The sequence below is a fragment of the Schistocerca cancellata genome, chromosome 8, assembly GCF_023864275.1.
Source record: "Schistocerca cancellata isolate TAMUIC-IGC-003103 chromosome 8, iqSchCanc2.1, whole genome shotgun sequence".
In the NCBI taxonomy this organism is placed as follows: Eukaryota; Metazoa; Arthropoda; class Insecta; order Orthoptera; family Acrididae; genus Schistocerca; species Schistocerca cancellata.
Genome location: NC_064633.1, coordinates 539,216,965 through 539,232,026, shown reverse-complemented (window position 1 = coordinate 539,232,026; position 15,062 = coordinate 539,216,965). Strand labels below are relative to the sequence as shown.

General features: G+C 37.6%; 1 protein-coding gene across 1 annotated transcript in view; it reads left to right on the top strand.

Moving 5' to 3' along the window:
* Positions 1 to 8,773, top strand: part of LOC126095108 (pyruvate dehydrogenase protein X component, mitochondrial-like) — a 122,027-nt gene extending 113,254 nt beyond the window's left edge. Inside the window, exon 9 of the mRNA XM_049909817.1 lies at positions 3,025 to 8,773. Coding sequence (XP_049765774.1) covers positions 3,025 to 3,197 — 173 coding nt within the window. The 3' untranslated portion in view covers positions 3,198 to 8,773. The remainder of the gene's footprint in view (positions 1 to 3,024) is intronic.
* Positions 8,774 to 15,062: the final 6,289 nt, after the last annotated feature.

The window sequence follows — 15,062 nt, the reverse complement described above, 5'->3', positions numbered from 1 at the left end:
ACACTAATTTAGTATTTCCCAACAAAAAATGAAACAGATTAACTTCTGATATCAGTACAAGAAAATAAAAGGGCATGTAGATTACTAGGAGATGTTTTTTTACTTATGTTATCATCACTTGGAAATCACCGAAATTGAATGGGTAAATTTATATGGATACAGTCATACTATCCAGCATCCAGTGAAAATATAGGGGGAGTGACTATATACTACAGTTTTGGTATTAGGACCCATGCCCGGGGTAGTGAATATAAACAACCATTTTGGTGTTAGGATCCATGCTCCGCAGGTTAGTAACTGTTGTTTCTCCAGTAGTGTTTGAAAGCTGTTTAAAAAAAAAGTTGCAATTACCAACCTGGTTCACATGCCTTTGTCTCATAGAATTTCTACTTTAATCTCTTCACATGGTTATTGATGGTGGTGAACTATTAACTAATGCACACAAACACCTAGAATTAAGTTTTCATTTCTTTTCACATTTATTAACACACAGTTAGGTTAGATGATCAGTTTTGTAAACTGTAGGACATCTGTATCTTTGCGTAGGTCAGTAAGTTACACAAACTTGAATAATATTTCAAATATGCACAAGTGATTCACTGTGAACTTTACTAGTAAATTCTCACTTAAGGTTATATATTCTGACTGCTGGGCACTGACTGACTGACTGACTGACTGACTGTGCGTACAAACAGAGTACCAGCTACAGAGTTACTGACTGTGACTACTGCTTGACTAGCAGAAATGAACTAACTAAACTGTAAGTGATGCTCGTTTGCAGATTCGTGTATTACAGAAGCTGTTCTGTTGTAGATATTAATGTAAAAGACAGAAAACTTAAAAGAGAGAGAGATACAATAGGCAGATAAATAAGTTTGTTTAACTACTAGCTGTGTGCTTAGCAAATGGGAAAGTTACCAGTACTCTTTTGTGGGAAAGCAGTTTTAGTGTGCGTGAAGATTCACGAAGTTCATCAAAAAGTTTTGAGAAAGTGAAAAATCCTAATTTGAATAATTAACAAACATGTAAAATATGGGAAATGCAACCACTGACCTATAACTGATTGATGGGTGCAGTGCAGTTATTATCGCCACCCCCCCCCCCCCCGCCCCACCCCCCTTTCCCTCACCTCGCATCATCCAAGTTCTCCTACTATGTTTCTTCTTCACCTTTTCCTATTATCAAATTCCAGGTTTCTGCCACCACTAAATTTTCAACTCTTGTAACTATCTGAATAATTTTACTCATGTCATCACATACATTCTTTCACTCTCTTCATCATCTGCTTACACGTATTCCTATTTTCTTACTCATTACTAGACCAACTCCCTCAGTACCCCAATTTGGTTTTGTCCTGATAATCCTATGTGCACCTGACCAGAAGCCCTGTTGTACGTGCCAGTGCTTTTCACTAATTCCCACTGCATCTAACTTCAACCTATCCATTTCCCTCTCTGATACTTTGTGTTCCATGCTCTGACCCACAAAATGCCAGATTTGTTTTTCCCAGTGGAATATTTTACCTAAGGGGACACCATCATCATTTAACCATACAGAAGAGATATGAGCCCTTGGGAAAAGTAATGCCTGTAATTTCCCCTTGCTTTTAGACATTCACAGTACCAGCAGAACAAGACCGTACAAGGCCAAGTCAGTCAGTCGGCCAGAATTTGCCCCTCCAGCTACTGAAAAGATCGCTGTCTCTCCTCAGAAACGACATGTTTGTCTGGCCTCTCCACAGATATCCCTTAGTTGTGGTTGCATCTGCAGTGTGGCAATCTATATCGTTGAGGCACTCAAGCCACATCACCTCAACAAGGCTCATGGTTCATTATTTTATAACTGTTAAATTGATGAATGCTTAACCTGATGCCGCTGTGGCTCAAAAGACACTAGCATTGCTGTTAATATTTGTAACACTGCCTATCTCACAAACAAAAGTCAGGCAGAGTTCAATGACAGATATTATCCTGCCCACAAAGTTTGAACATATGGGGCATAAATTGTTCTTGGCAGATTAAAATGGTATTACATTAATTGCATCCCTGTTTCACAGGTGGATTATATCTTCATTACTGAAAGCAAAGTGTCATAGGAATGAAATTAACCTTAGAATCGCGAAACATGCCTTCCTATATGATTTGGCATTGGTTTCACTCCTGTTTATAATTAACATAAGTGGCTTTCAAGTGACAAAAGGACTATTCAGAATATTTAATGCTAATGTTGACACTAACGACGCCACCATACTAAATGAGAGTTCAAACTTGAGCATATCAAACATACTCAAGCAACAGAAAAAATACTATTCCATGGCAAGCCTCAATCTCATGACAATTCATATTAAATTGAGTTTTTGTATGCATAAGTTACTGAGGGAGCTAGTACAATAAGTTTTGCCTTCGTTTGAATGGAAGTCTGGAGCTATAGGCCTTTTTTTTCCTTCTGCATACAGAAAAACTGGTCCTTGATAAATAACAGTTTGGTATATATCAGGTTGGTGTATTAAGTTAGCAAATAGCATTAAGTGAATTTTTCCTCTAGGAAACCCTTCTCAGTGCTCAGCGAATTTACACGTATTTGGTTACAAACCAGGTTTTGACTGCTTAGGCCATTGTACATGCATAATGTTTACATGTAAGAAAGTAATAAGTTTTTTTTAAAAGCCATGTAGAAATAGTTACAGTAACTAAAAAAGAAACTTTTTTATTTGAAGATACATTTAACAAATGAAGAAAAATAAAGTTGGATTTACAATTTTAATCTAGTACTTGTAACTAAAAACGAGGGGAAGGAGGATATTGACTTTCATCATTTAATAATTTCTCTCTCCCCCCCCCCCTTTCATTACACAATACAGAAAGAGATTAATAATTAATGCTAGAAGTGGTCTTTATCTCCATTAGCTACTGCCTATTCCGTGCTTCTTATCCATTTAATTTGCTTGCCATGTTGTAGTTAGTGTTTTCACAGATTGGCTTTGTAGTCTTAAATCATGGGTTACAAGAGATGCCTTTTTTACAGATTCTGAAGGACGACCGGAGACCCGCATGGTGGCAACACTGTCGTATGATAACCGTGCCATTGAGGATACAGTGGCAGCTCAGTTTCTGCGTGCTGTTGGTGATTCTCTTGATGATCCAAATATGCTGCTACTTGGTAGTGCCCCAGGACTTCGTTCTGAACTCAGTTCGTGAGAGAGAGAGAGAGAAGGGCATGATTTTCAAAGTAGGCATTTTCAGGGAGACAGAAGAATGAATTTCGACTAGTGAAATCATTACGAACAGTTGTTAAAAACCATAAGATCTTGTTGAATATGTTGTAAGCATTTTGTTAAATGGAGATATATTTATTTTAATGTTTTATGTGACAGTGTCCTTGTTCATGTTGTATATGAAACAATATGCACTGCCTATTTATGTTGATTTATTTAATTGATTGATTCCAGAAACAAGAAGGTTCCGTGGACACTGTGTAGACTGTGTAATGTACATAAGAAATAATTCGTGTGACTGAACTGTTGTTTGTGAATCTTTGAACATGCATTTGTTGCTTGTGTAACTTATTCAAAATTTTGTTGTTATGAATGCCAGATTTATTTTATTGCTCAAATTGGTACCTGAGCAAGCAGTTTGTATACATTTTAGGTCTGTAGAATGTGATAACTGAACAAACGTGTAAAAAAAATTTAACGGTTCATGATGAACAAATGTAAGTAATTAACACTTAGCTATATGTAACATGAAGCTCTAAACACTGCCAAGCAACTGGAAGCGCCAATAACATCTGGAATCCAATCATGTACTGACAATACCTATTATGAAACCTTAAGTTCTTGTTCATGAAGATTACGTTGCAAGTCTCAATATAACTACCATGGAAATGGGGAAGTCCTATGAAAATGGATTGAGTGTAAACTTTTTTCCTGTTTTGTAATAGAATGAGAGTTGCATAGAGGAACATAATATCTCTGTATAATTCCCACTGCATCTGAGTTTCCCCTATGGGCACACTCAACAGATACCATTTTGAATAAAATGGTGACTTGACTTGTAATTGATGTACTTCACAATCTACACTCCAAAGCTGAACCTGAAGTTTTCCCTTGTGAAATAAGTGTGGTATAAGTGAAAAGCACTAGTGCCAGTTGGTCAGTGTTGTGAGGAAGGAACCCAAGTGTATAATTATTACTTGTAGAATGTGGGACAAACATGATTACATTAAGACAGAACACTACAAAATATATCCAAACCCTTATAGACTCAAAGATTGTCATAAACAGTATTTCTGGATAGGCAATGATCCCAAAAGCTGTTTTGTGTGTTTCAAAGAGACAACATAATCATTCTTGCTGATGGGTACATGTGAAATTTCTTTATTTAGTATCAGTTACTGTTGGCTCAATTTATTGCTTGACCTGGTTGTCCATGATGGTAGTGAACCAAAATTTAATCAGCAGTAACTGTTTCCCTAGGATCCATTTATGTTGTCAAAATTTTGCCAACTTATAAATTATCATGGCTCTTGCAGTCTATTGATCCAGATGTTGTGTGCAGCTCACAGACTGCTGTTTTTTGGAGTATTTGATAATTGTGGCTGGCATGAGAGACTCTTCTATAAATGCATTGTATAGCTACATAATGCATTATCTTGCTAACTGCTCTCCAAATTATGTAAACAGTACTCTCAACTTTCAGTACAGCAATTCCATATTAATTTTTACACACAGATGACTTTTATAATGCAACTGCATCTTCACATTACATGCATTTAGTTCTCTCATGGATAGCTTTTGTTGCCTCCCTTGTGATGAACAATTCATTCCCTTTCAGCACGTATTCAGCTCTGGTAATTAAGTCCTGAAAAAGGACCTTCTGTACACAGTTAATACAACAAGAGGAACACAGAAAAGTTTTACGAATTTTTATCCAGCTGTTTAGCAAACCAGTAATAGAAAAAACTAAATGCAGCGATTCACTGTACAGTTGAGGCATTGAGCAGATGATAGACACATTAATGTTGTTGAAAATGTTGATGGTTTTCAGAGTGTGTCCTCCTTCAGAGCTAACCTTCCTCCCCCCCCCCCCCCCCCACACGTGCGTTATACCAACAGACTACATTGTGCTGGCACTGCAGTATGTTTTCTCCTGTAAAAGGCAGGGTAACCTGCAAAGGTAGTCATGTCATGAAAACAGTTTTACTGCAACTTTTTCACAGCCTTTTCACTTGACACTTCCATCGACCAGGTGTCTGCCCAAGTGGATGGGCACCATCAAACTGTGGCTTAGAGAAGAGTTGGCCACACGGTGGGGGAGCATGACGAGACTTCAGTGATTGGTTACAAATGTGTTCCATTTGGATCCTCTATCCCAACACAACTTCTCCGAAGTATGTAGATGGGAACTGTCCATACAACTTCTCTGAACTATGTAGGTGGGAACTGTCCATACAACCACTCCTGTCCACAATCTTCAGTGATTTATTCCATCCACCTAACCCCACAAACCAGTCAAGTTACAGTGATAGGACAATGTATTCAACTGGGGCAATGTGTGTGTGTGTAAGTGTGTGTGTGTGTGTGTGTGTGTGTGTGTGTGTAAGTTTCTGCGGGAGAAGGATATAAAGACCAGCAACACCTCAACTTCATGAAGAGTGGTTACTTTTACCCCTTCCATTATTTGTATCCCATCTAGAACTTTGCATTATAACAAGTTTTTTCTCTGTGATTTTTCACATTGTGGCATTTATTGAATTGCAGGTATTTGTGTTCATAGCTTAACTTCAGTGTCTTGTGATTTCTAAAAAAAAGATCCGATTTGTATATTGCAACTAGGAAGGTAAACAGTGTACTGTAAGTACAATCATATTTCTTACTCACTAGTGAACTGATGGTTTCTCCATGCTCTGAACTTTTTGATCCATGTTCTCTCATGGATAAATAGAAACTGATAGAACCTTACACCTGACTTCTTTCTCCTGTCCACCTTTTACAGTTCCTTAAATTTAGCCCCATAATCAAGTTTCCTGATGTGCATATACAAGCTGAATTGCATAAAGTGTAATTATAAAACCCTTGTCACTGTGTCACCTGTGATAGATGCCATTTGTAAATGAATCTTCGTAGCTTTAGAGGCCATGTAGGTGAGATTTATTATGGCTTATGTGAGATTCATTCTGTTTTAATGAAGGAATATTTGAAGTCGTGTTTGCACCAACAGTTAGTTATTGTAAACATTGAATTTTCAAGGAGTGTTGCATTGCAGCTCTTTGGAAGCCATATATTTAAAAAATTTTACAAAAAATATTTGAGAACACATGATTAAGCATTTTAGGTTTTGTTTGGTCTTAGTGATTAAAATAATTAATAATACTCAGTAATCTTATCCTTCTTTTTATGAATTCCACTGTTGGCTTCAACACGCATAAAGTCTCACCACCATAGCATATTGGGCCATTAGACATTATTCTGCAGCCTTTTGTTGATTTCAGTATTCTTGTTATTGTCATCAGAAACAGGCACACACAAATCACAAAAAAATTTGCTTTCACAAGCACAGCTTCCTTCAACTGGCAAGACTGAGTTTTATTTGTCCCCGTACAGAATTAAGATTGTTTATGTTGGTGGTCAGTGGATTTAATCATTACAGCCAATGTATCAGTTATGAAATTATTGTTGACACATTTCACTGTTTGAATGTGCAGGAGTCTGTCATACATAAAAGATCATGCCATGTCATGTAACTGTAGCAAGTAAACAAAATAATTATCTTGCAAGAAATGTTCATATGCAGATCGTTGTGACTCACAGCAGTAAGAAAACAGATGATGTTGCAGGTTATTGCTGTACCATTTGTGTTTATGAAGAGTTTGTGCATGCTGGAATAGTGGTGCATTTTGATACTATTTAAGATGTTGTATTGTTCCCATCACCTAGGTGCCTTCTCCCACATTCCTTCTTCAAAGAGAAGCTCAGTACAGACTATTAAGCTCAGTTCATACTATTCATTTTCTTTGAGTGTATGATGAATTTCTGTTTCTAATAGTGAAGCTCAGAATGTTAGCAAACTGTCTTTGTCATCCACACATACTGTGAGCTGTAGAATGCACTGCTCAAACACATCTGTATGAAATACAAATTTTTGTGCTAGTCATATGTTACAATTTTGTATACACTTTACAGATTCATGTGCAAATACATTTATTGGCTTCAAACAACTATTGAAAAAACACTTACCTTTCAAAATTGTATACATCTTTAAATACTCCCCTTCTAACTGCATCCCCCCCCCTTACACACAGACACACACACACACACACACACACACACACACACACACTCTCTCTCTCTCTCTCTCTCCTCTTACTGTACCATACTATTTTATGATGTGGAATATTGCCAGAACATGGGTCAATTCAGTGTATCCTTTTTGTTAGCCTAAACTTCATTTTAAAATAGTAGTGTTGATCTGTATATTTTGAATTTTTCATACACACAGTTGAATCCTAAATTCTAGTCAAATTATTTATTGCAAAAGCTGTGTTACATTAAAATATTAATGTTTATACTTTTTAAAGGGACTGGGGTATTAATTTGCAGTAATTTTATAATTCACTTTTATAAGCAGTTGAAATTATTTCTTCAGCTTCTCATTGTGATGTCTTTGATTTGGCTTTTCATAAATGCTATATAAAACATGCAACTGAAAGCAGATGTTTATATTGGAAATGAACTAATAAATTTACAACTTAAAATTCAGCAGTAGAGAATACAAATAGTCAACTCAGACCTGTGCCTCTTTAGTTTTTACTTTTTTTTGTTCTCTGTTGATTCATAGAAATGTCTGGGTTTGTCATTCATTTATTTTTCAATTTCACTGGTAAATAGATAACTCCACATGTTCATTGGATAGCGGAATTTCCTTGCTTTCCAAAAATATCCCAAAAGACATAAAACATGGTGAAAGAAGTACAAAAAAATTAATGTATGTAATTGAAATTGTGTCTTTTAGGGCAGTATGGCAAATTTAAGCAAGGTGTGACAAATGTTAATTTATGCATTTGGTTCTTGAGATTTGTAACTACCCAGTGTATGAATTTTGTGGGACCATTCCTGAAAAACTATACATTTTTTATACCAGCACTACATTTTCCATCAAGAAATAATAGTATGCAATATTGCATTATTCACAACTCTTCAAAGGGTGACACAATTAGTGAAGTCCTTGTTGGTTTGTTCTTTCCTTTAATGTAATTATACTTTTTCTGTGATCAAGGTGATTAATGCTTCACAGTTTCGTGGAAATGCTATTCCTTATTTCAATACCAAGTTGATATTTCCAAATACTTAGTCCATTAGTTGTTACATGTGACAGTTCCTGTGTATTCTCATTTTGAAACCTGTTCTCAATTTAAAGTCGTGCAAGTATTCCATTTTATGTTTTGTTGTATCATAATGCCAGGAAATATTGTATTCTCTGATAATTTTTTGTCCATTAGTTTAATAGGGAGTTTAGCAGGTGTCTTTTTGTTAAAATTAAAGTGTTTCATCCAACTGCACTACTGTATACTCTGTATCAGTTTTAATGGATTTTCAAATATTTCTCTGATCTTTTCTGTAATTTAAGACATGGGTTTCATCTGCAGATTTTAATATTTTTCATTGTACCATTATTTTTGTTTAAATAATTTATGTACGTAGAAACAGAATTGGGCCAATATAGAACCTTGAGGGACATTTTTTGGCAGATAATAAATCAGACTAGTGGGTGATTAACTATGCCATTTTCGTCTGTCCGTCTTTTTCCCATGGCAGTAGGATTTATCCCAGCTATGCACTGCCACCCTAATTCCTAAATTTTGCTCTTTTTAAATAACATACTGTGAGTGACACTATTAAAGATCTTTGATAAATTTAAGAATGTGCTCAAAATGTAATAACATGTAGCGCTGCAAATAGAAAAGCAAATACAGCTGTTTCAGTCAAGTAAAGTTGTGTTCCGTTATTATGCTATTCAATTGTATTACTATGCCATTTAATGACGAGATATTATGAAAAGAATAAATTGCTTCTCATCATATAGAGGAGTTATTGAGTTGCAGACAGGAACAACAAAAAGACTGCTAAACGCGAGCTTTTGGCCAAAAGACCTTCTTCCAAACTAGACAATAAACACACATCCGCGCAAGCACAACTTGCACACACACACACACACACACACACACACACACACGAACATTCAGACCTGAATGGCCAGAGACAGTGGTCGCGCGCGCGCGTGTGTGTGTGTGTGTGTGTGTGTGTGTGTGTGTGTGTGTGTGTGTGTGTGTTTTAGTGTGTAGAAGGCCTTTTGGTCGAAAGATCACATTATTATCAGTCGTTCTGTTGTGCCTGTCTGCAGCTCGACATCACTTCCATATAGTGAGTAGCAATCTGTCCTTTTCATAATATTGTCATTATTCCTTTTTCATAATATTGTCATTATTCCATCCTAAATTTTCTATTGTTTGTCTTTCTTATTCAAGAAATCTAACAATAATTTATGAAAATTAATATCTCAAGTACTTTAGAAGAGGAAGACATTTAGAAAAAAAAATGTGCCTTATTAGGCAGAGAAAGAGAGAATTTTTATTTCTGTAACTTGAGCAGAAAATTATAAAATAATATCTTAGCATTAGATTTAATAAGGAATATCATGCTTGTATCATGGAGATGCTTTGGGAACTCGAATGAAAATCACCAGAGGGAAGGCAACATTGTTTTTGGGAATACTATTGAGAAAATGTAGAGAACTGACATTTGAGGCTGACTGCAGAATGATTCTTCTGCCACCCAAACTCTTAAACTATTCTATCCCCCCACACTTAGAGGTACTGGTAAAAACCTTACCAGCGAGCATTTGTTATTACATCATCCAAAATTGCTCCTGGTAAGAGATTTTCTTGTTCCAGTCAGTTAGATGTCCCAACTTTGCTCGGCTGCAGCATGAGGTAGAGAATTGCACACATTTTGTTTCTGATCTCAGTCACTGGGCACAGCCTTGGGACAGGATATACAGGGCTATTACAAATGATTGAAGCGATTTCATAAATTCACTGTAGCTCCATTCATTGACATATGGTCACGACACACTACAGATACGTAGAAAAACTCATAAAGTTTTGTTCGGCTGAAGCCGCACTTCAGGTTTCTGCCGCCAGAGCGCTCGAGAGCGCAGTGAGACAAAATGGCGACAGGAGCCGAGAAAGCGTATGTCGTGCTTGAAATGCACTCACATCAGTCAGTCATAACAGTGCAACGACTCTTCGGAACGAAGTTCAACAAAGATCCACCAACTGTTAACTCCATTCGGCGATGGTATGCGCAGTTTAAAGCTTCTGGATGCCTCTGTAAGGGGGAATCAACGGGTCGGCCTGCAGTGAGCGAAGAAACGGTTGAACGCGTGCGGGCAAGTTTCATGCGTAGCCCGCGGAACTTGACGAATAAATCTAGCAGGGAGCTAAACATACCACAGCCGACGGTTTGGAAAATCTTACGGAAAAGGCTAAAGCAGAAGCCTTACCGTTTACAATTGCTACAAGCCCTGACACCCGATGACAAAGTCAAACGCTTTGAATTTTCGGCGCGGTTGCAACAGCTCATGGAAGAGGATGCGTTCAGTGCGAAACTTGTTTTCAGTGATGAAACAACATTTTTTATTAATGGTGAAGTGAACAGACACAATGTGTGAACCTGGGCGGTAGAGAATCCTCACGCATTCGTGCAGCAAATTCACAATTCTCTAAAAGTTAACGTGTTTTGTGCAATCTCACGGTTTAAGTTTACGGCCCCTTTTTCTTCTGCGAAAAAAACATTACAGGACACGTGTATCTGGACATACTGGAAAATTGGCTCATGCCACAACTGGAGAACGACAGCGCCGACTTCATCTTTCAACAGGATGGTGCTCCACCGCACTTCCATCATGATGTTCGGCATTTCATAAACAGGAGATTGGAAAACCGATGGATCGGTCGTGGTGGAGATCATGATCAGCAATTCATGTCATGGCCTCCACGCTCTCCCTACTTAACCCCATGCGATTTCTTTCTGTGGGGTTATGTGAAAGATTCAGTGTTTAAACCTCCTCTACCAAGAAACGTGCCAGAACTGCGAGCTCGCATCAACGATGCTTTCGAACCCATTGATGGGGACATGCTGCGCCGAGTGTGGGAGGAACTTGATTATCGGCTTGATGTCTGCCGAATCACTAAAGGGGCACATATCGAACATTTGTGAATGCCTAAAAAACTTTTTGAGTTTTTATATGTGTGTGCAAAGCATTATGAAAATATCTCAAATAATAAAGTTATTGTAGAGCTGTGAAATCGCTTCAATCATTTGTAATAACCCTGTATTAGGTGCCTGGTTAGTTCTTATCTCCATCAGTCATGGGAGTACTATTCTCATGCAAAATGTAATATAGTGAAGCCAGCTTTTGCCTTTTTGCTCTACACGAGGTTTCCGTCCCCGCTGAGCTGGCCTTAGCACAACTGCATTATTCTTTGACAGATGTACTGCCATAGTTGGTCCAGAGTTCAAATTTATATTTCCTAATGCATGTTTGTCTTAATGAACAGAAGTGAATATTACGTTAGCAGAACATATAATATTGAATGAATAATTAAAAAAATGATGATACTATAGCATATAATGTTCTATTTTGTATAGAACATTTTATACCCTTTATGAGATGTGATGTAGATGGGAGGGTTTGTATTGATTTTGAAAGGGGTGGGTAGTGTAAATGAGAGCATGATTTACACCAACAGATAAATCATGGCTAACACAGAACACACATCACACCTTTCTAAAAACCCTCACAAATAAGTGTGACTGGTGCCGTTTCCATAGGGTTCCTAAGATTTTCTTCTGGGCTGTCTTCTTTCTCTTCTTCGATCTTAGCAACCATTTCTATTTTTTCCTTTCTTTCTTCTCTTTTAAGGACCTAACTATTTTTTCCCTCTTTCCATACTCATATACTTCTATCGCAGAAGTCCTTCCTAGTCTCCGTGGTTTCCAATAACCTACAACTTATTTTCACATAAGAAGGCCGAAGAATCAGAACACACAATCACACACAAACAACTAAGTCACAGATTCGAAGGATGTAAGAACCGCCAAGGATTGTAGGGGAGGAGATATGTGTACATCTAGAAAGATACACACATTGTTTTTATTATGACAGTTCTACATTGCCTACTTACATGAAAAGCCATCATTCATTGTTGAAAAAGGAGGAGGGGGATGAGTAACACCTCATCAGAAAACCTTGGTTCACTTGGCTCGGGTGTTAGTACTTTGTGAGGGCCCCTTGCCAGGGATATGGTGAAGACCTCAACAGCAGTGAAGGCGGAGATGAAGATCATCAGTACAGCGGAACTGGCGGAAAAGGCAGCCAAAATCTACTAGCTTCTGTTCTGGAGTCCAGCGGGTAGCGGTCAGCATCTGTTCAACTAGTTGGTGCCTCTGCTTGATGCTCTTCTTGATCTCAACTATCAAGTTGTAAACATGTGACCTTCATAGCAGTTCACCACAAAACAAGTGTCAACTTGAATAAGCATGATGGAACAAAAGGAAAGAAATCTATTACCCCAGGCATTAGTCTCTAGACTGAATATTCCTGGCCATCGGATTCTGGAGGACCAGGAATGCCATGCGCAGAAGACTTGGAGCTTCTCAAAATCTCTAAGACCAAAACAGAAAAACTTCATAGGAACTCTCAAAACAAACACACTATCCAAAGTAGGTAAAGTCAAACAACTCACAAATACTATGGAAAAATTCCACACAAAAATCCGTGCAATTCAAGAAACACAATTTACTGACGAAAATCATTTTGATTCAGGAAACTTCAGAATCTACAAAGGAAAACCTGCAGTCCAGTTCAACAAGGGACCCAAACAATTTGGCACAGCTTTTGTTGTGCACAAATCAATTATAGTGTCAATAATAAACTTCCATTCAACATCAGAAAGAATCTCGACAATCTCAGTAAAATCTGGAAACAAGGCATACACACTGATAAATGCACATGCCCCCACAAATGATTACAATAGAAAAGATCCACAGGCAATAGATGACTTCTGGGAACTATTGGAGGAAACCTCAAATAAAATCCCTACCCATCACCTGAAAATTATGTTAGGAGATTTCAATGGACAACTCGGCAAAGAGAAAAAATTCAGGAACACAATGGGAATTCATACAGCTCACAAGAGAACAAATAAAAACGGTGAGAGACTGATAAACTCCTGTTAAAATTTTGATCTTAAAGTCATGTCTACATAATTCCTTAAACCTGTAAATAGACACTGGACTCGCATTCGGGAGGACGACGGTTCAATCCTGCGTCCGGCCATCCTGATTTAGGTTTTCCGTGATTTCCCTATATCGCTCCAGGCAAATGCTGGGATGGTTCCTTTGAAAGGGCACGGCCGACTTCCTTCCCTTTCCTTCCCTAATCCGATGAGACCGATGACCTCGCTGTCTGGTCTCCTTCCCCAAACCAACCAACAACAAAAAATTAAACCTGTAAACAAACTTACAATATGGAAATCACCAAATTCAACTTTGGGCGAATTTCAGATAGACCATGTTACCATATCTAATAAGAATACCAAAGAAATACTCAACATACAAACAAGAAAGGGATTTTTTGAGTCAGACCACCATCTATTGCAAATAAAGATTCGATTTCAACCTAACAGAAAGAAACCACCAATGAACAAAACAGTTAGAATTGATCCAGGATACCCTAAATTTAACAAGAGGGAAATTCTACAGGAAATTGGGTAATCAAAGGCAACAAACTGGAAGGAACTTGCAGAAGTAATGAAAAACACTATGAAATTTGGCAAACCCCCAAGAGAGAAAACACAGATGGCAGAACAGTGCATTTGATCAAGCAATAGAAGAAAGAATACAAGCTTGGAAAACCTTCAACAGCAACAAAACTACAGAAAAATGGCAGGAATTTTTGAGAATACAGAAGAGTTCATCCAAGGCAATATGAAGAGATAAACGTAGATATGATATAAGCCAGCTTAAAGAAATTGAACAAGAATTTTTCAAGAACAACGCCAGAAATTTTAACAAAATTTTCAAAGAACACTTAACAGGGTATCAATCACCTAATGTATGCTTCCGCTGGCCTGATGGCTCACTGGAAACCAACCCTAAAAAGAACTGTCAGATATTAGCTAAATATTCTCACTCACTTCTCAACTGTGAGCCTCCGACAGAACAACTATTTTTCGAAAAACCCATACCCAGTCTCGATCCAAATCCACCATCACTTAAAGAGGGAAAGAAAATAATAAACTCTTTGAAGAACAAGTCTCCAGGGGAAGATGGAATAATAGAAGTATGGAAATTAACTGACAATAATCTCACACAAGCAACCCACAGAATTTTATCAAACATTTGGGAAACCGAACAAATATCTGCAGAGTGGAAATGTGCATTAATTCACCCTCTCCACATAAAAGGTGCAACAACCGATCCAAATAATTACAGGCGAATTTCACTGCTCCTTGTAATTTACAAAATTCTTTCAAAGGCCCTGTTAAACAGACTAGAAAAACAAGTGGACCAGTTAATAGGGGAATATCAGGCAGGGTTTCGCAAAAGTCGATCTTGCATCGAACAGATATGGAGCTTAACAACAATTTTGCAAATAAGATGATGTAGAAGTACTGTGGTAACTTTTGTCGATTTTAAAAAAGGCTTACGATTCAGTGGATAGACAAACATTATTTCACACTTTAGAGGAGTTCAGGATTGACAGGAAAACAAGGTCATTTATTCAGCAGACATTAACAGATACAACCTTCAAAGTTAAATTCAGGGGAGAAATATCACAAGCAGTTCATATCCATACCAGTGTTCGCCAAGGAGATGGAATGTCCCCCATTCCGTTTAACATGGTTCGGAAAAATTGTGAGGACATGGGAAAAGGAAATAAAAGGAATTCAGCTTGGGATTAAAAGAGAGCAGAGAAGTAGGGTGAAGTGTCTGGCTTTCG